Consider the following 21831-nt stretch of genomic DNA (forward strand, 5'->3'; position numbering starts at 1 on the left):
CCAAGCTGTCCCCAGCATTCTGTAATTAACATTCCTGTCACGCAAATTGCCTCTCAAGAATGTAATTATAAGTGAGAATTTTTCATTCCCTTTGTTTATATCTCAGATTCAGAGCTTATGAATACAAGTAATTAAAAAATTGATTCTGGCATGGTCTTTTTCTACTAAATTATTATTTTATACTTCCAAGAGGTGGAATAATTTCCCTGCACTGAGTTCTGTTCCTCTGCAGCTAAACTGCTTCCAGTACTCGGGCCAGCTCATTTAAATGTGGTCTGAGTATCTCTAAATTGCAGATTGTCATGCTGAGAGACCTTTCAGCTCTCTGCTAAGCTCTGAGTGCCTTCACTACTTCAGGTTGAACTACTGCTCACAAAAATTGCATATTGTCTCTGTGAGAATTATTACAAACAACCATTCACCAGTTAAAGATTCCTCATTTACTGATTTTTTTTTCCATTATAAAAATGAGCAGGTACATGTGTTACTTGTGAGGACTGGGGAAGCTCTCTGTGAGTTTTCTATATTAAATATTAAAACAGACCAGGACATCATGTGCCTGTACAGAACAGGATCCAGTTTTGTTACATCAAACCTGATGTGGTTCAGCACAACCATAATAATGGAACTCAGTAGAATTACAATGGAACTGGTTTACAGGTCTCAAATTGCCTTCTCCAAGAAATACAGTGATGGTATGTACAGTCAATGCCAATTTTGTTCAATAAATCCTCCATTTTCCATTCTTAAAAAGCCCTTCAGTCAAGCATTTACTGCTGCTTCTGCTGTCTCTCAGAAAAGATCAGCCATGCTGAGTTTCTAGTCAGGAGGCAAGCAACCCATAATTTTAAATATATGGCCACGTTATGGTCATTCACAGAGGAAAGTACCTGCTGGTGCATGCGGTGGTGTTAATGAAATGTTATGGCAAATACTCTTGAAGATATATCCTTACTTACACAGCACAAATAAGAAGGGATGGGACAAGACCAAACTGAAGAGGCTCCTTTTTCAAAAATGCAAACACTTATAAATCATAATTCACACTTTAAAGTGTATTTTTGATGAGTGTTCCCCTTTCAACACACAGAAAAACATAGAACAAAAAAACCCACTAAGAATATGTAAGCAGTACTGTACTCCTGAAAATAAGAAGAGGAGAAACTACTGCTTTTCTTCTGGAATATATCTATAAAATATTCTGTCTAAACTATTGCAGAGATGCTAACTCTGGTCATTTCTCTAGCAGTAAGAATCGAATGATTCAGCAGTGACTTTGTGAAAGTTTTGCTGTTCTGCACGATATAGAAATGTCCAGGACAGGGATGGGATGCTGAAATTGTGAGTTAAATTGGTGTGGCTGTGATACTGTGCTAGCCGCATAAGGGTCTTAGATTAGCTTCTTCTGATGAATACTATTATCTCTTGTTTGACTTCTGGAGTGACAGCTTGCAGGTTTTGTGATCTGAGACTCTGGTCCTACATTTCCTCCATCCTGGTTCCTCCAAGATCAGTTATTCCCATTATGGTATACTCCTGGTAAAGTGCTAATTTTTTTTGCTTTACTCACTCACTTCTGGCTCCTCATTGGAAAAAAAGCTGAGTAGACCCATATAATGATCTACCCACTGGCCAGTTCATTACATTTTCATTCGCAGTGATACTTTTGACCTGAGTCAGTGCTGGTAGCCTCCTTCCCCCCAAGCCATGCACCATCTGCATCCACGCTGGGGTTCAAAGCAGAGATGAGCAGCAGACAGCAATTTTCAATCCCAGCCACCCACAGTGAGCTGCAGCCCATACCACTGTTGACTCTCTCCAAGTTGTATCTGCTTCTTCTGCCTTCCTCCTCTCCCTCCAGCACATTTGGTAGCATGGGTGATGGAGCAGGGATGGGAGAGGAAGGTGGTGGTGAAGCTGGGAGAGGCAGAGAGGGCAAGGAGGCACTTGCTGGTCTGAGGAGCTGAGAGAAGGAAGAGGTGGTCTCATAATCTCTGTGTTAATAGACAGATAATAGATGGATAATAGATCGATAATAGTGGTCTTGTAATCTGTATTAGATGGATAATAGGTAATCTCTGTGTTAATAGAGGGATAATAGATGGATAATATATGGATAATAAGTGTTCTCATAATCTATGTCAGTAGATGGATTTTAACCCTTTCTTTTTCCAGTGCCTTGTAGGCAGGCTGCAGAGTCTCCCCTCTGTCTTCTTAAAAGAGAGCAAGTAAAGTCATCTCAGTAATTTTAACTTTTTTAAACCATTCTATGCAGGTTCTTATTTGGCTTTCCTCACACTTCTATGCGAGTAAATTAAAAGCAAAAATATTTTTTAACTATACCTTTCATAACCTATCAAATACCATAATAACCTTTAGCTACATTTCCCCTGTTCGACATCACCGGTCCTTCATGCTGAGCAGCATCTTCTAGCAAGAAGCCCCGGGACCCCCACACCGCACCCGCTTCCCCCACTCCCCCCCGCCCCCGCCCACTCCCCCTGCAGATCCAGTCCGTGTATTCCCACCCGCATCAGTGAGGCCGGGAAGGCTGCGCTCCGCTCCGCTCCGCGTTTTCCGCCCGCTCCGCTCCGCAGCTGTGCCTGGCGGGGCGCTGCTGCCGCCGCTGCCCCGCCGCTCCCGGCTGGGACTCCCGAGAGCGCAGAGGGCAGGGCCGGGATAGACGGCAGGTAGCCTGGATGCCGGGGCTGGAGGGCTGGGGAGGCTCGTCCAGCGGGGCGGGGGGCACGGCAGCCCGCGGTCCTGCGCCGGCTGGGACACTCCGCGCACTTGGGACACTCGTGTGATGAAGTGGCGCCGGTTCTCAGCCTGGAAAGGGGGCGGGAGGGACGCGGTGCCCGCGGCAGCGTGTGCGGGGTGTCCAGGAGCCCGGGCGGGCGAGCCCCTTTGGCCGCCGGCGGGGGAGACGCCGCTCGCCAAGTAGGTGAGCGCATCTCTGGTGCCAGAACAAAGCTGCGAGGCGTGTCCGGGGTGCCCGTCTGGTATTTGGGGTTTCCCGACCTTGTCTTACACGTTTTCTCTCTGCGTGGGGCTACGTTTAGTCGGGGGCTGGGGGGAAGAGGAACGGACAGCTCCAAGAGACGAAGAAGGGCAATCTGATTTAGATCATCTTCTGGCGCTGGTGCTGCGATCCACCTGTAAGTTTTTGTTTATTTTTTGTGCGAACTGGTTGTAAAAGAAGTAAGTTAATAAGCAGCCCTGTGTTAGACATGCCTGCTGTCTGATTCAGCCGATGCGACACGGAGTGTTTAATCATGTTCAAGATTTAAGAAAATTGAGCAAATGGCAGTATTTCTTGTCAGTATAGCATCTTCAACTTAATGTCCTATTTTAATAGAGCAAGCATAATGAGATGCTAGGATTCTAATATTTTTTTAATATTTATTTTTACTGCAGCTTGATCAAAGATTTCCTTGTTCCTCCAAAGAAATCCATTAGGTTTGGGATAAGAAACACCCGAAGCTCTGCTTCAGTATTTGGGTGGGATCACTTGTTACAGCTGTTAACAAAGCCATTATACTGCAAATGGCATTGTGCCCTCAGATGTTACTCCAGCATATTATTCCATGCTTGGATATAATAATAATGTAATAATGATAAAGCATGTTGGTAGTGCACAGTTTGGTTTAGGCCAGCTAGAAGTGTGCAGTTTACACTATCTAATGAGATGCAAAGGTAGTCTCTGAGTCCTTGCTTGTTGTCTGGTCCTGTTCTTCCATCATCACTCCACACACCCAGATCTGTGTCGTTTTGTCAAAATGTCTATTATCATTACCTACTGAATAAGACTGTGGATGAGCAGATCATAGAAACTGAAAAAAATATGCACACTGAGGACTGGTATGTAATATTCTGTGTCTGATCTGAAAAACAATAAATGTCCACTTAAGCTATACATATTCCTTACTGTTTCTCATGGAGTGAGTTTTGTTGTCTGGCATCAAACCGCACCTATTTCTATCATTTCCAGTGCATTTATTGAATGAAGGAGCAGTTTTTGGTTTCCAGATCATAGTGTAATGCTTTTACATTTCATTTTTTATCAAATCATAATTTCCACTGCTTAAGGGTGGAGAGCGTCTTCTGCTGAGCTTTAATACGCTAACTAAAGTGCATTAAGGTTTCTTTTAAACAAAAGACTGAAAGTTCTCTTCTTAGGTGATGTAGTTGGTCCACCCAAATTTTGAAACAGTACAGTCCTATAATGGAGGAGGTGTGCAGTGGTTTCCACAACACAAAAAGTTAAGACACATGATTACCTTTGCCAGGCTGTAGCCTTAAAATGAGCTGTAGAAGGTTATTTGTCCCAGACGTAGTAGTTCAGCACTGGAACTCACTGTGTGGGATGCTGTGAAGGTCAGCAGCATTAGTGGTTTCCAAAAAGACTGGACACATCTGCAGGAGACAGTTCTACTGGTAGCTAAATATAAAAGGTAAGATGTAACCTTCGTCTGAGAAAGGTTTAAAGCCCATGTTTATGGGAGGCTAAAAAGGTGTTCTGGGAGAGGATCATTTTGCATGCTCCATGCTGTTACAGTACTTGTGAATAAGCTACTATCAGTCACTTTTTTTTTCTAAGAGAGAACAATGAATTAGATAAGTCATTGATCTATCTAATGTGGCTGTTAAATTTTTATGATAATTTGACATTGTGCATCAAATAGCAAATACTTTGCAGAAGTGAATTTATTATATATAAGCATGTTCCAGCAGAGGAAATACAGAAATGTATTTCATACTTGGAACAAAGAAAAGAAGCAAAAGCTATTTGTGGATCAACCCCATCACTGACTTTGAGACATAATAGAGACTGTTCAAATATAAATTGCTCAGCTTCAAATTGTGAAGCATACAATACTGGAAAAAAAAAAACAAACAACTATAAAAGAAATTGCTTCTAAGAAATTAAATTGATTCTTTTTCCTTGCACTGTCCTGCAGTATTTTTCCGACTGTTAAAATAAATGATGGTTTTCAGTACTACGGCTAAGTTGGTGTTGTCTATACAAAAAGTGAATGTTTTGATCTGAGAAAAATTAAATACCAACTGAAGAAGTAAACCAGAAGGAAAATATTGAAAGAAAAAATGACCTACTAAGTTACAGCATCTCATTCTTGCTGGCATTTTGCTTTTCATTTACTTGCTATTTTCAGGCTTTTGATAACAGAATTAAAAATGCCACTACTTGGAAAGATCATTGCTTATTCATAATGTGGCAACATGCATATATTCTGAAAAAGGCAATTCCAGAGAAACATTCTATTTATATATTACATTGTGTTGAAATCCAACGTCGTAGTTGCAAAACCAATGGATTTCTTTGAAATAAATAAGAAAAATGATGTGAAACTGCTGAAGAAGTTTTATCTTTGTCATGCTAACATCCCTAAAAGTGGTTTCTTAACAGATCCTTACCTTTTTAATTATAAAAAAGAACAAGACCCCACGAGTTTTACAAATACATACGGTTACTATAAGGCGTAAGTGGTATATGAACAAAAATAGTATTTTACTGAAAAAATTATTTTCTACTATGAATTTATTAATCTAACATGATTCATACTATGAATCTTCTTCAAATGCCTATCTAGCTTTTTTACCATCTCCAAGTAAGACAGTAAGAGAGGCAAGGGGGGAGTGAGGCAAGAAAGAGAATTTCAGCCTACCTACTCTTTGATGAGACTGCAGTTTTACTAAGATATTTGAGGCTGGTGATATAGAATGAAAAACGTATTATGACATCATTTGCAGGTAGTCATAGAAGAATACCCGTTAAAATGCAAAGGAATGATCAGACTGAAATGATGTTATTTTAATAGAGTTCTAACGAATGCACAATATAATAAAATGCACTGGGCTTTAGCCAAGACACATTACATTTGATTACAGGCTGCAAAAGACTCACTTGGTTATTTATTTACCTTCTGGCCTGAAAAGCATTTGCTGTGTTATGTTGCAGCCAGCTTCCATAAGACATAGAAGCATATTTAGGCAAACAATATGAATAAAACTGCATATTTCTTTTGCATAGTAATGCAAAATGTGTTTTATATCCTTCTCTAAGGGTTATGAAGGATGATGTCAAGGTTATTTATCATAACCATAAAGAAGAATGAGCTTATAAATCCTACTGAAATACAGTGTACCAGCTAATTGTGAGGATGTTCTGTCTGTGATAACAGCTTTTTTCCATGTTGATATCTATGATGATAAAATTATTTAGTTACTTTACCAGTCATTTAAATTTGGGGTTTGGAGTTTTTTTAAGAAATTTTGTGTGTATAATTTCTTCTTCTCCTCCATCATCCACTTCTCACTCTCTTTAGAGCTTGCCTGCAGACAAAAAAGTGGATAAAACATTTAATTCTTTGTTGTGGATGAGGCACCTGGTGGTGGCTCTCCTGCTGACCTCGATCCATGATCTAATTGCTCTTGCATCATGTCAAAAGGATAGAGGATGGGATAGAAAAAGAAAATTGTTCTTGAAAAGACAGTGAAATACTTCTTATACAGTTTTGACTTGAGAACCGCTGATTTCTGCAGCTTGGTGGGTTACATTAGTGTGTGCTGAGCACTTTGCTTCTCAATCAAAAAATTTCCATTAGCTGCCAGGAGGGTTTTCAGTCAAGGTAGATGGTACAGCCTGAATGAACAATATTAGTGTCCTGTTCTGTCAGCTTGAACTATCATCTGGGTGAATGGCCTTTCTTTTTAACTCTCCCTACATTTGGAATTCCTCCTTTAAACAACAGACTGAGCCTTTTCCTCTCTGGTGGCCAAGGAGAATGATTAGTCATCTAGAGGAAAAATAAAATGGTACACAAATTTATGAAATTACTTTATTAACACTCATAGTTGGTTATAAAGAGTAATTAATGTACAGAGAAGTCTCTCTTTCCACAAAACCAGTGGGAGTTTTGGTCCCACTGGCACAGAGCTGACTGTTCTCTCCCATTGAGGTTCTGCCCCCAGCTGAACACTTCTCAGCAGCCACTCTTGACTGGGAACATTTGAGGACTTCTGCCAAAATCAAGACTTTCAGCTGATATCTGAAGGGTGGGTATCGTTCATTGGCAACAAAGGATCACTAGAAACTTAATATTTCTTCACTTTTTCCCTGATTTTGAATTGTTCTATTACCCTTGGGAATAGAATGTGCCATACAATCTTTTTTTATCCATGCAAATGTGCCATGCAATCTGTATTTCCATGAGTGACCTTTCCAAAGTCATTAGAAATTTGTGGAGTGTTTAAAAAAAAAAACTATTTCTTTTCATATCTAAAAGCAATGTCCATACCTTTTTTTAACTTAGATTCTCAAAACACCTTGAGACAGATCTCAACTAGAGGGTTGGGAGAATTCTCTAAGTCCTATTAAGAGAGAGAGACAGAGTTTGGCATGAAATGACTCGCTCAAGGTTATACAGCAAGTCAGTAGCAAAATGTGAAAAAATTACTTGTTTCCTTGAAAGAATGGTGTTCACTTTTACTGTTGGCCTTACTTTTGTGGGGTTTATAATGCAATTACTAAGAACCTTGAAATATCGATTAATTCCCTTTTCTTTAAAAGGTAGTGTGAATTTCTTAATAATAATTGTTGTTGGCTATACATAGCATTTTAAAATGAAAGATTCCAGGAAAACGTACATCCAACATAAAATCTTGAACCATTCAGTAATTATATTATCAGTACAGAAGAGCAGAAAAAAAAATACAACTTGTTCTCAAACCCTCTTCATTTGTGGCAATGTGAAACCAGGCTGCTGTCAAATAACGTCTCCATTTCGTAGCATTCTTCACAGTGCCTTTTTTGACTGAGGAGCTGCAGTCCAGCACTAGTGTTTATTATTCCTGCAATAATGGGACTCTGATAGGAGTGTATTTCATGCCAGTGATTTACTGTCTCCATTACAGCGTGACCCGAAAGCCGTAACTCCTCTGCCAGCGACTGGGTTTTGGAAGTGCTCCAGGGCTGCAGCGCAGCTTCCAGGCCAGCTCAGATTCTCTGATCTTGTGTATTTTTCACCTGGTTCAATCATTTTTAGCTTGTGCAGAAAGTATCAGGAATGGCCTTTGTTTGGGCAAGTCTAATAAAGCTGCTGCTGCAACTAAAACGTGCACTGAGCTGTTACAGTCTTCATAAGTAATTTTTCTTGCTTACACCATGGGTGGAAAGGCCATTTCTGAAGTGTCAGCAAATGAAAGCACCATGTGTTTGCTGTGCAACAGTATCAGTTGGCACTGTTGGGATAATGTTAATTCCTTTGTTTCTGGCACAGTGCTTCATAGACCATAAACAGCATCTTCTCTGTATTTTAGTGGATAATCAATGAGATTGTCAGCCTAGACATAAACTGTTACACAAAATTATTTCATACAAGCTATAACTTCTTATAAAAGGAAACCAGAAATGTTACAACAAGTAACACGAAGTTACAAAGAAAAAGTTAAAATAGGCACAGAAGGACCATGACATATGATAGGGCACTGTGAGCAGTGGCTGAAGGCTCTGGAAAACAATCACTTGTAGAAATGTCTTGAGGCATCTGACTTCGGGATCTGATCATGGATCCAGGGTGAAGAGGATGGGCGAGTCCCTCACCATGTGCCAAAAGAGGGAGTGACAGGATGGCTGTCTCAACCCAGTGGGGGCTGGAGGCCACCCCACAGCTTCTCACTATATTTCCTCCATCCCTGCAGGCCCCTGGGAGCTTTAATGTGTGGGAAGGGGACGTGTGGGGAGGCATCTGGATATCACCTGGCCCTTGCAGACCTGTGGACTTAAAGAAACCTGTCTGCTGCACAGGATTTTAGGTTTTGCATGAAGAGTAGTTGGTAATCATTTGCACGTGTGTCTTGTGGAGCTCAGGTGCTCATTTCCAGGGGCACTCACCCATTTTCTTCCCCCAACACCCCTGCAACATGTTGTCCATAAATAAGCATCTTGTTCCACTGATAATAGTGTTCAGAAAGGCAGTATGCACTAGCTCATTTTTGAGTAGTGGACAAAATAAAATCCATGTTGTTTTTTCCCTGTTTGTACCACATACTGAATTTTACTTCAGAAACAAGTTAAAAGCCAGGGAAGTTTGAGGGCCATGAAAAGTCTTTACAGTAGCTTAGTTCAGCCCCCATTACACATCTTCAGGTTTTACATTAAGTACAGCTCTTTAAACATAGCTCTGAGAGTCCAGCTTATTTGCTTCTTTCAGTGAGTGTTTGGCATATCTGATATCACATGTTATCTACACAGTTGAGTGGTATTAGTATGCTTTTTTTGATATAGAAATTGCTGATCTTAGGACAGAGAAGATATAAACAGCCAGTAAGCAAACAAATTCTTGATCTTCATACTGGAGGATGTTCATCAGAAGACCCAGGTGATGCGTCAGAATGTCATTTTCCCTTTGCCTGGTGTTATCCCTCTTTTGGATGTATAGTAATTGCTTCTGACATGGACTTTTTAGCCCTGTGGCTTTGGTCTAGCAGGTCTATGACACTCCAGATAGGTTCTACCTATGACTGTGGTTCAAACTAATTAATTTATTCTGTCAGTTTTTTACACCGTGCCAGCTCGCAAGTATTAGTATGTGCTACAGTTTGATGTTGCATTGAGGAGCTCATCTAGGCATCAAATAAGTGAAGTAATCTCTGTAGACTGTGAATTCCTGAAATCAATAGCTTCCTTTCAGCAGAGTTTAAACTGCTTTCTATTATGTGGAGCCTGACGCCATAACAGAGAGATGTTTAAGATGCTGATTGAGCTGATCTTTGAGCAGTGGGTAACATAACAAGATGTCTTTCTGAGTACAGGGGACAAGGAAGCACATGGTACTTTATTTCTAAGAGAAAAATCTATTGCTGAGGTTGACCCAAAAGCAATTAGTGGTTCATTTAATTGAATTCGTGAATTCACCTGTGCAGTCTATTAAAATATTATACAGTTTAGGGTCAATTTAGTACCACTAGCAGAAGGGTTGTAGAGATTTATAATGGATTACCTTCTGTCTACCCGCGTGGATGTTTGATCTTAAGTGAAATAGCAGAGCATCCTGGTAGTTCAGCCAGAAATACCACCCCATGGGAAAGCTGAACTTTTCCCACTGCTGATGTGACTACTCTCTTTCCAAAATCATTAAGCCGTTCTATTTCTGAGCATCAATGGGAGCAAATAAACAGGTCATTGTCCTGAATCCAAACAGCTGGATTTTTCACCATTTTCAAAGCAAAACTAAATTGATGTCTTGTGTAAATTGTGTAAAAATAGTCTTTTCAGTAAATTGAACTGAAAGAGCTTTGGTTCTGCTTCTGAGACTTTACTTTGTTTAAAAGGTATCTTCAGTCACGACCAAAATCATACCAGTATATAGCGCTTTTCTTCTCCCTGCCCCATTGTGGCCTACTTTGGGTAAAGCTTTCCTACTGTCAGGAAACAAAGAAGAGCTAGATTTCTATAAGAGTTACCAAGAGCCTTGCCAAGCTAGAATAAGTACCCTTGGCTGTGCCTTATTTCTACTTTGAAGGGCACCACTGGAAAACTCCAAGGGAATTCATAAGAGGATATTTATTACATACATGGTAGTGCATAGCCACAAACTGTACTTCAAGTTCTGTTACATTTCCTTCCTAATGGAACATAATTCACAGTAAATAGATATCTGGATCCTCTCTGTATGTGAGGAACACTGTGCAAGGTTCAGAATTTATTATAACCTTCTGTATTGATATGCATTTCAGAGCCCATCAAGAAAAAAAATGCAGAGATCAGCTAGAATAGAGAAGATATTCAGCAAAGATGCTCAGCACACACATTTAGTAAAAACGTTTTGTAGGTTTATAAAGATTTGCAGTGGGAATGTGTTCCTCTTTCTTTGTGGCTGACTTCTCTTCCCCTTTCCAAGGTCCATGTATAATACAGTCCAAGGCCATCTTTCCACATGTGGCATGATGATACTGCCATGGCAGAGTACTGCGCTGGATTGCACAGCTTTGTGCTGCAGAGCCTTGTGCACATTCGAAATGTTCTAGGATCCCGACGTGGGGAACTTTACATAAATAAAAAGCAGCTCTTCCTCTGTCCAAAACCTGCTCAGGGCTATGGGACCAAACACATGATCTGTTTTTCTGCTATATCAGGCTGTCATTTTGTCTTTCTAAGTGATGCTACAAGAATGTATAAAAAATAGATGGTAGAATTAAGTGGAGCTGGACCACTCCAGCAATGCAATAACTTTTTGTGCTATTAGAAATGCTATGGCCCTGTAAGCTACTCTATAAATCTTTTACTGATAGGTATGGAAAGTAGAAAAGGGAGAGAAAGAGTAGATAAAAAGCTATATTTGGCAATGTATCTGCTTCTACAAGTAGTTCATCAGATGCATGCTAGCCAGATCAACATGGGTAATAATCTGAATCAAACTGTTTATTTGTTTGTCTTGTAATACTGCCTAGGCAGGAGCCACAGCTCTGCACCTACAGGTAATGTAGTAAGAGCGAAAAGGCTTAAAAACCAGATAACCTAATTACACTGATTAATGTAATTATGCGCTACTTACACATTTGTTACTTATGTACAGGCTCTATACATTTGTTACTTTTCCACAATTTTTCCTTCTATACAATTTATTATTGCTTGTTTTCTTCTAGATTCATAGAATAACCAATTTCAACTTGTTGGGTACTCATTAATGGTGCCTTGTGTCATAAATATGCTTGAAAATAATGTTCTTTACATCTTTTCACCTAGGTGATAAAGAGCTTCTTCTGTAGTAGCACGTAATTTTCAGTACAGAAATGGTATTATTTTCATCAGTATGTGGCATGTTTCTGCCACAACCATGGGAAGTAAGCCCTGAAATCAAAATGAGTAACTGAGGATTAAAATCCTGTATCTTTTTACTAATAAAGAAATAACAAAACATAAAGAACAAGTAATTGATGTTAAATGTATCTCTGGTGAATAACACAGAAGATATAGGGCAACATCTGTGAGATTTTTGGTATACTGTGTGCTAGTTATATATATTTTTAAAATGTTTAAGTAACCTGGGTAGGCAATTGTATAGTTCCTGTGTGTATGTTCAGTGTTAATGATTTGTATACTGCAAGGTATCTGTGCTAGAATGAGTTCATCCGAGTGGTCTCGTAATCATGGTCTGCATCTCAAGTCAGCACGTTATGTGGTCTAGGCAGCAAATGGTTAAAACCAGTAGAAGTAAAAAAGGGCCTATAAGTTGTCTTTTTTGAAGTCTTTCATTACAGAAGTGCTTGAGGGTAAGTTGCCAGCAGGAAATTGCTGCATCAGATCTGAAAGCAATAATATAAATTCTTCTATTAGGTAGTAATAATACTATATACTGTAATATTTATATGACTTTGCACTAGCTTATGTGCTGAAAATTAGAACAATGCAAAGTAGTTGCATTGTACATTTCCTTTTCTTAAATAATGTGACTATAATAATCTTTTTTTTTTTCTCCCCTCTATGTTATAGGGAGAATATTGAATTTTAGTCATGAGAAAAAAGACATATTTCATTATGCAATCATTACACTCCCCAGGAACAGGTTTATAGCACGCTCAAATACACAGAGAGACAAAGTATAATGACCTAACATCAGAGAGTATCAGTGTGTAGAGCCTCGTGGGACATGCATGGGAAAGAACATGTGTACAGTCATAGAAGTCGATCTGTATTGTTTTAGCATTGATGGGATGCAAGCTCGTGGTAAATTTGCATGGGGTGACTTGCACAGCCATTACTTGTGGAATGTTTTAAAAAAAAATGCAGGACTTCAGCAAGGTGCCTTGTTGGGGGGGGGTGGTATTTTTTAATTCTTTCAAGATCTAGTATCTGTCAGTTATTTATGGAGTTAAAGAAGGATGGTGCTGAAGCTGCTAAATCTGAAGCTGCTGAAGCACAATCACATTCATGGCTCTTTGTTCCTGTCATTCAGAACTGGTGAGTGGGAGGCTATTAGCTTCTGCATGAAGATCCACAGAATATATAAAAATGTGAATGAAATCACTAAACTGTTAACAACAATGGTTACAGTGTTTAAAGAGAAATATGGTCTTGTTGTAATTGTTTCTTAGATTATAAGGATTTTTCAGAATTGCGGCTATTCACTGAATATTCCATGAATACTTTATTGAAGTAAGAGATCAGATAGGAAGTAAGTGGTCAGATAGGAACCTTGTCTGTGATGTGGTGTACAGGTAGCATTCAAATGCATGAACTCTGGCTTTTGTACAGCTTTTCTGCTAACTATGGAAAGTGTGCGTGCATGTGTGAGTTCTTACTATAAAATTTTTGAAGGAGATATTCCTAATGGTTTCGTCAAACTACTTTTTTAAAGGAGAGATGGATGAAAGACATGCATAATGCAATTATTTTAAGCATTTAAGCTGGTCTCTAGCTGAGTCCTGAGGATGTTTCCACTTTGTCACAGGTGACAGTCACTGCTCACTGCCAGCTTGTGAAATGTGACTATAACATTGATACAGGCTGGATAAGCACTAGCAGAGAAAGGATATTCTCAAACAAGAAAGGAAAGGGAAAATGAGGGGAATAGAAAATCCATTCTTGTATAGCCGATCATATAAGGATCTAATGCAAGTAATTTTCACATTATGCTTCTTAGTTTTTTGCCTTATGCTGGATGTGGAGGGGACTTAAATGTTGTATGTTTATCATGCTAATATGATTGCAAAGACAGAAACAGTATACCTTAGTTCTGTGTGAAAACCAAGAAGCTGTTTTGGTCGTGATCAAGATTTGATCAGTTTCCACCCATTTTCTCCCACTTCATGTTTAATGTGTAAATCCCAAAAATAAAGCATTTTTGAAATGGCCAGTCTGGTTTGTAGCCTCAAAACTCCTTGTACATATCACTGATGCAGAGCTCTCAGTACTCTTAGGAATATACTGACATGTATATCACGGTAGTTTTTAGGGAACCCCCAGTAAACAGCTCAGACCTCATATAATTGATCCTGGTTTGGTTAGAACTGAACACAGACACTTCCAAAAGATTAGTAATGCATTTTCTAATAATTCTGATTTGATAATTTTTGTAGAAAAATCCAGATGTGCTTTGATTCCCAGATCATCCCCAAAGTACTTTCCACTTTCTCCTCACACCTCTAAGAAGAAGCTTCTCTTTCCTGCCTCTGTTTTCCTTTCTTTCTTTTTTATGACACAATCCTGTTATTTACAGGCTTTTTTTTTGCCAAAAACATAATTTTTTTAAACCTTTATCATCGTTCCTGTCTGAAAATGTTGCTTTTGAAGGGGACTGTTCCCTTTTCTCTGTCCCTGGGATACCATGTTGCTTTGCTCAGCTCAGTATGACTTTTTCCACCAACTTCAAGGGACAGGCATTAACCTGCCAACCCCAGGAAAGGTGGTTGGAAGTGTCTTGGTGGCTCTGGAGCAATAGTCCCTGGTACAGCACAAATACAATGTTTCTATGTGTCCTTTTCATTCATTCTCTTGCTACCATACAAGAAAGGAAGCCAAATTCCCCACTGCCATGTAAATAGGATATTAGACACTGCAGAGAGGCTTTGAAGTGTTAATACCCCTCTAATGCAGACGGCTGACAGAGAGTAACAGTTTTGTTTAGGTTGTGACTCAGGCTGTTGCAACAGGTCCTGGCAGAATTAAAACAGCTGGGAGCAAGCCTGCAGTTTGCTGGATAGTATATGTGTCACATTTTGCATGATTTTGGGGTTATCTTAACTGGTGTTTTAGACGGGATAAAACTACCTGGGGAGTGACTTTGAGAGACAGCAGCTGTTCTGAAGAGTGGCAGCGTAGCCCTGTGCTCAGCTCACAGATGCCAGCTGCCAGCTTGTCTGTCAGCCCACAGCAGCCAAGTGACCGACAGCAAGGTCTCAGCTGACATAGCCTCAGTTGCAAAGGCACAGGAACATAAGTGCTGCCCCTCCCTGACCTCTAGCAAGGGTGGATGGGCTCCTGCCACTTCTCACTACTGCAGGATACTGGAGGTGGTGGTTTTCCACCGCAGATCAGAGGGACACATGGTCCTCTGGTGAAGGGATCCTTGGCTCTCTGGTGAAGGGATGCTTGGTACTCAAGAGAAGGGAGACTTGGTCTCCAGGCAAGTAGACAGGAGGGGGACAGGAGTGACCAGACCCACTGAGAGGAGCTAGAGGGCAACAGGCCAGGGTTAAGGAAGGGGCATCTCTCTCAGCAGCAGCCTCAGCTGGGAGGAGAGACCCCGGCCATGGATGTTCTGCCTTCTCTTCCACCACTTTTCTCAGGAAAAGGATTTTTTTCCCTTCCCTTTTGTTCTTTGATGACTCCTTCACTGACTCCTACATGCCAGCCTTTCATTTTAATGATAGCATAGCAGTGAAACTGAATCACACCAAGGCCTGAAGGTTTCCAGCTTTTATCTATAATGAAGTGTGAAGAAAACCTGCCAAGGTATGACATGGTCTCAGTATCCCTGAGAGACAGACTTGGGCACTGTGCTCTGGGAATCTAAGTGTTCAGACCAACTGTGCTTTCAAAAGCAATGGATTGTTTTGATTAATTTTTTTCTCTCTTCAATTTCCCATAGAAATTGGGAAGATTGACCAAGATATATATAAATACAACACCCCAGGGTTCACGGGCTGTCTATCAAGAGTACAGTTCAACCAGATTGCTCCGCTCAAAGCAGCTCTGAGACCTACCAACGCCTCCTCTCACGTTCACATCAAAGGAGAACTGGTGGAATCCAACTGCGGGGCATCTCCTCTCACCATCCCACCAATGTCGGCCGCTACTGACCCATGGCACTTAGACTCAGGTAAGCTGGGATTCACATCACATTAACTAAGTGGAGAGTTCAGAGAAGAAATCCATCTGCCTTCCTCTGTAAAGAGAAACAAAACAGAGAGCAAGTGATTGATAGGTTACTGTAGGGCTATAATCACAGTAGGAAATGCAAAGATGGAAAGACAGAGAATTGCCACCACTTTTAAATGCAGTTACAGTATTTTCATTGCCATTTTTTTCATATTATGCTTTATTTTTCTTTTCTGTAAATCTTACACTATTTGAATGTTGAGTTTTGACCTAGCTGCTGTGATAGCACTTTCTGTCTAGTATTGGGTGTGTAGTCAGCAAAAGGTTGCAAGTACATATAACTAAGGTACAGTAGCATTTCTTATGTATATTCCTAATAAATGAGTATATTGCAGTCAGCTTCATACCAAAACAGTAAATCTAATTTTAGGCATAAATACATTTATGTAAAGTGCTGATTTGTTTTCTGAAATGTCTGCTTTCCTTAGGCCATATTTAATGGGAAATTCCATTAGTCATGGCGGCATTCATCTTGTGCTGAAAATGCTGGAAAGACAAAACAGTTTGCTGATCCCAGCAACCTCATTCTGCTTTGCAACTGACAGCTCTTGAAAATATATATTGTGCCTAACTTTAGAGAGCTTTTTTTCTCTTCTGATTCTTGAGTGTTAGGTTCCCTTTAGATTTATAGGGTCAGGTGTACATTGATGACTCTTGTATTTTGTCCTCATTCTGATTTCACTTGTAAAGTGTAAATTAGAACCTATTTGGGCAAAGCTGATGGGTTTGCAGTGGTATAAAATTAAAATTCTAGAGGAAAAACTTGGTCCATAATGATTTTGATACCGATTAGTCTTTGCCTATTGTGTTTGGGGATGCATCCATATGCCAGTTTTTATAGGAGAGTGGGCAGGTATGTATGTCTTTCTCAGAAGTATGTATCAAGGCCATACCTTTGGGATTTGGTTTTTTGTGATTTTTCTGGGGATTTTGGTTGAGGTCTTTTTTCTTGTAATGTTGAGGAACTCCTTGCAGCACTTCCTTTCAGCTCTTCAGTAGAGAAATTGGGCAGGGGTTTGTAAGAAGAAACAGACATTCCAAAGCTGAGGCTCCCAAACACTGACACAAGCAGTATCATGCTCTAAAGCCTATCATTCCCACCTTGCTGCCATGCCATGCCACTGTAAGGTTTCAGTATGCCTCTTCTCCATTTATAACATGATATTTTTTACTTTTATTTTTTTAATCACAAATTAGTAGTCCCTTTTTTTTTCTGAAATTATTAGATCAATTTTTACCCAAAAGTTATGAACTGTGTTGTTCTTTCTATAAAAGCATATTTCTGAAGAATTCCTCACTGGATCATGTCTTTAAAAAGTATGCCATAAACTTCTTGAGGACGTACTGCTGCTGTGAATCTTGTGCATGCAATGGGTTTTGGTTGTTAATTTTTGTTCGTTGCTTTTCCTTACACTTCTTTTGACTGCAAGCTAGTAAAAGGCAATGGTGAGGTTTAGTCACGATATTTACGCTGTTCCTAATAGTTCCTGCAGTTCAAAGAAGAAGTTCCTGTTTGTCCTTGCCACATGCTATTATACTTGACCTTGTGTTGGCTCAGTTTTGTCTTGTGAACTTTGTCGACCTGACAGGTTACGATTTATAGTTTTTCTTCTGGATTAATTGTAGTACTCAATCACAGAGACAGCATGAAGGATATCAGGGGACATATAGCGTGCTATTACGTTGGCTCGATCTGTCTGTTAACTTCTGCCAGTAAAAAATAAGTCTCACTGCCACAGCCAGACTTAACTGTTTCAAGTCGTGGGCAGACAGAGTGCAAGTGACCCAGCTTCATTTTTGGTGATGATTAGCTTTAGTAAGACTGTGACCTAGGACCCCTCCTTTTTTCCTCTCCAGTGATCCACAGCAGTAGAGAGAAAAGATTATATTGCTTCAAAGACTTCTAGTGAGGAACACTAGAAGAAAGCAACAATATCAGGTGAGGTACGGTAGGCAGAAATTTCACAGCAAGGGAGTGATGTTTCACTGGTTCAGGAGTGAGAGGATATTCAGGTGTTGGTGAGCAACACCTGACTTTCACTCTGAGTGACATTTCCATTATACAAAGAGGAGGTATCACAGCAACTCATTTATCAGTATCAGTAAGAACAACTCGGTCTTTGTAAAAGTATCTGTGGTGGTCTGACATAGCTAGTTCTGTTTTAGTCACAGAAAAAAATATATACTGTAGACTGTGTAACTTGAGTCATCAAAGTCATAACATGTAAGTCTTGATGAAATGAAAACGTTCGGGCTTAGTGTGACTTTGCATTAGTAAATTGGCAGTTTTCAGTGAGGATTTTTTTTACTGAAACTCTAATGAAGACTTTCTAACATAAATCATGTCTAGAGAGAAGATGGAAGAATCCAAGTAAGTAGTGGTTCCCATTGGTACCAGAACTGGAATAGTTTCAGTACTCTCAGTGTGAATTTACTCCTTCACTAAACTGGCTGAAGGGACAAAGATAAAAAGCTCTTTTGAAATTCACAAAAACACTTGTAGTGATGCTAAAGCAAAAACCACTCACACTTTGCCACAAAACAATGGTTACAAAGAACATGGTTTTGAAAGCAGCAGTTACTATGTGAAGGGTTTCTTATTTCAAACATGCTTTTATCTGTAATTTTTATTGTTATTTTACCTATTTAATTTTAAATAGTTCTTAACAAAACATGAGAGTTGACGATCGGGGGTTCATAGTGAAAAGCAGAAATCAGGAAAATTTTTGTGGGAAGTATCATATGGTTTAAATCTCATTCAGTGACATACTCTGCACGCATCCTTATTCATATTTTGAGTTAAGCATATGTTTGTAGATTTGCTTCTCAAATACTGTGGAATTGAACTTTGAGGATTGAAAAATGTTGTAGAAGTGGATCAAAGATAAGTGTCTAAATAGAACAGATATCATGGCTAGGCTTCGCGAACGAAGATTTGGGAAGGCTCTATCCACATTTGTTACAGATAGAACAGATATACCAGACAGCAAATGTAATGATCATTTCACCTCTAGACTGCAGTGCTGGATCAGACCTTGCAGATAATTAGTAGAAGTTAAGCAGGTTCTGCCTGACAAGTGACCTATATGAAATGTTTGCTTTAAGCTCTTTTATGTAGTCACTGCGTGGACAACTCCTACTAGCTGCAAAACATTTTGGATGTCCTATCAGAAAGGCTAAAGAAAATGATAATGACACACACCAGTCACTTGACAGTTTACCTTTAAAAACTAGATCAGGGATTTATCCATAAGAAACCTTGTTGATTTGCTCCCCAGACAGATGAGCTGTACAGCTTCTCAATTCACTGTCTTGCACTTCCTATTAGCCTTAAATTCCTATACATTTCACATTTTCAATATTAGTTCTTTTTAAATTTCTTTGTTACTGTAGAAATCCCGCATCCTTCCCTCTCCAGCTCTGGCTGGCACTTTGCCATGCTACTGGGACATTATCTTAAACCATGATCTTGTTCAGCTTGTGAGTACTCTCACAATGCATAGACTTTTCCTGTTGCTATTGTGATCCTTTCTTGGTGGTGATGAAGCGCAGGAATTCAACAAGTCATTCTTTTCTAGAATGTGACTTTCTGGTGATTTAAAAGAAAAATCAATAATCAAATCCAAGCAGATCATCAATACGGTTTTCCTTCCATCGGTATTACCTCAGTTCATGTCAGACAATCCAATTTGCCTTGGTTACAACAAAAGGAGTGTAGAAAAGAGGCTAAAAAGAGCCTGATCACTGAACATATTATTTAAAAATGACATGTCCTGCCTTTACGTATTGTCCAAACCCACCAAATTACCTGTCTGACATACATTTCAAAAGTTATAATTCCATGCCATTAACTATATTAGCATGCACTTCAGTATCTATTATTGTTGCATATGTAAAAAAAAAAAAGATAATCATCAAGAGTGTTTTAATATCTCTCGGTTCAAATTAGCTAAGATATATGTCACTGATAACTGACACCTTGTTCATTGTAGAGAAGCAAACAAAAGCCCAAACATGATTATTTTTGTCATAAAAAAATTCCATATCTAAAATGCCTTGTACTTAAAATCAGAACACGAATATTACTGGGGTGACGTTCAGTTTGTGGGTGTTTTAATCCAACATAAATATTCTGAAGTTTACTAGTGAAATTTAACTTCCAAATTTTTCTTATTTATATAAAAAGGATAAAAGAAATCTACTAGATGTGTATACCTCTCCATTTTAGGTAAAACGTACTTCAACTTGTCAAACTACCCAACCTTGAATTTCGTAAAAGCAGGAGATCCCAGAAGAGGCAAGGTACATACAATAGTTGGCAAACCATGCTTTAGCACCTCAAGCTGTCATGGCACTATATATCTGCAAGATGCATTTCCTCTGAGTATGAACAGAAAGGCATCTGGAGTATTAGAATGGCATCTAGGGTATTTAACATGGGATTTAGTTAAACCTATATTAGCTTCAACATATTACAAATTAAATGGAGCAGGATTAAATGCTACATCTGAAATGTTCTTCCGAGTGGTGTGACTTTTTTCTGACTGTGCATATTTAAACCCTAAATGCTCTTTATTTTTTATAGAAGGTGAGAACCCTTAAGATTCAACAGCTTACTTTGAAACCTATATTGAGCATGTCTGGAAAAAGCATTGTAGGAAGACATACACTGCTTTTGTCAAGATTTAAGGAGCTGCTTACAGGATTCTCTCCCTTTTTGTTACAAATTCATGCCTCTTCCTTTAACAAGTGATGTCAGGAGAGGAGAGCAACGGCGCTGAATACTGGCCATATGATCTGTACAGACATAGTTGGCCAGCTAATTTCTTTGTGAAGTGAAAGACCACAGTCAACTTCTGGCCTAAGAGGAAGTGTCACTCCTTTGTTACAGGGGACAGTGCTGAATGTCACCTTCCAGGTTCAGATGCTGTCAGCTGGATGGCCATCTCACCCTTTGGTACCCACTGGTACTCATATCTCAGAAGGCAGAGCAGCAGCATCTGAGGAGAAGGCTGTGTCAGATGTGTTCTGGTACGGATGCAGCTAGGAAGATGGGAAATAACTTTTGCTCTTGTCAAGGGCTTGTTACAAATTATGCAGTGGGAAGGAAGGATCAAAGGAAGGGTGGCGATGCAGCTCTCAAAGTGGTCTTAGGACACAAACACATGAGCAACATGCTCTTCTCCTGGTCACAGGCATTGAAAGAGTCCTGTACGTATCAATGAATCCAAGAGCAGGACTAAAGTTAATGGTAATGTGTGACATAACACTCATTCTCTCTTTTAAGGGGTGACAGGGGAGCAGGGTTCATTGAAGGCGCATGCGAATCCAGGCCAGAGGGACAGAGGAGGCACACCACTTTTGTTCATGATGCAACCTTACACATTTAAATTTGATCTCCTAGTGTTAGCAAAATTAGAAATAGATATGAAGGTAGTTGCTAGAATAAAATAACACTCCTCCTTTTTTCAAGCATAGTAAACAGGATTATCTTACCTGTACTGCAATCAGAGAATGATGCCAGATTTTCTCTTCAGGGTTACTGATTACTCGAGGTGATTGGTTTGGTGTTTTTAACTAACATAGCATGTAAACATTGTGAGGCTGTTTGTCTGCCAGTAAGCTAGTTTAATATTTATACTTCTTATAAAGAGACCAAAGATGCACTTGCAACCTGCCCTGCGGGCCAACAGCTTCTTCCCCTGCCAGCTTTTAGGGCATTTCTGTGATTGTTTACTCTGCTGAGCGTGACCAGCATTCATCCCCAATGCTCCCATGTAAATATTTTCTCAGACGTCCGTGGCCTTGACCTGAGTTGTTTTCAAATAGGAAGGTGGCATTTTTGTCAGACATTCAGGGATTAAGTCTAGCACCAAGTTGTTTCTTGCGGACAAGAGGGTAAGTGGCAAACATTTAGATGCAACAGTTTC

At 39.6% G+C, this 21831-nt stretch overlaps 1 protein-coding gene across 4 annotated transcripts in view; it reads left to right on the top strand.

The window, feature by feature from the left end:
• Positions 1–21831, top strand: part of CNTNAP2 (contactin associated protein 2) — a 1217517-nt gene that overhangs the window by 1175822 nt on the left and 19864 nt on the right. For all 4 annotated transcript variants that reach the window (XM_051768491.1, XM_051768490.1, XM_051768493.1 and 1 more), the window contains one exon: positions 15612–15842. In XM_051768491.1, coding sequence (XP_051624451.1) covers positions 15612–15842 — 231 coding nt within the window. The remainder of the gene's footprint in view (positions 1–15611; positions 15843–21831) is intronic.

This window comes from Manacus candei, unplaced genomic scaffold (assembly GCF_025592945.1).
Source record: "Manacus candei isolate 608988 ecotype Guabito, Panama unplaced genomic scaffold, ASM2559294v1 h1tg000095l, whole genome shotgun sequence".
Taxonomy (NCBI): Eukaryota; Metazoa; Chordata; class Aves; order Passeriformes; family Pipridae; genus Manacus; species Manacus candei.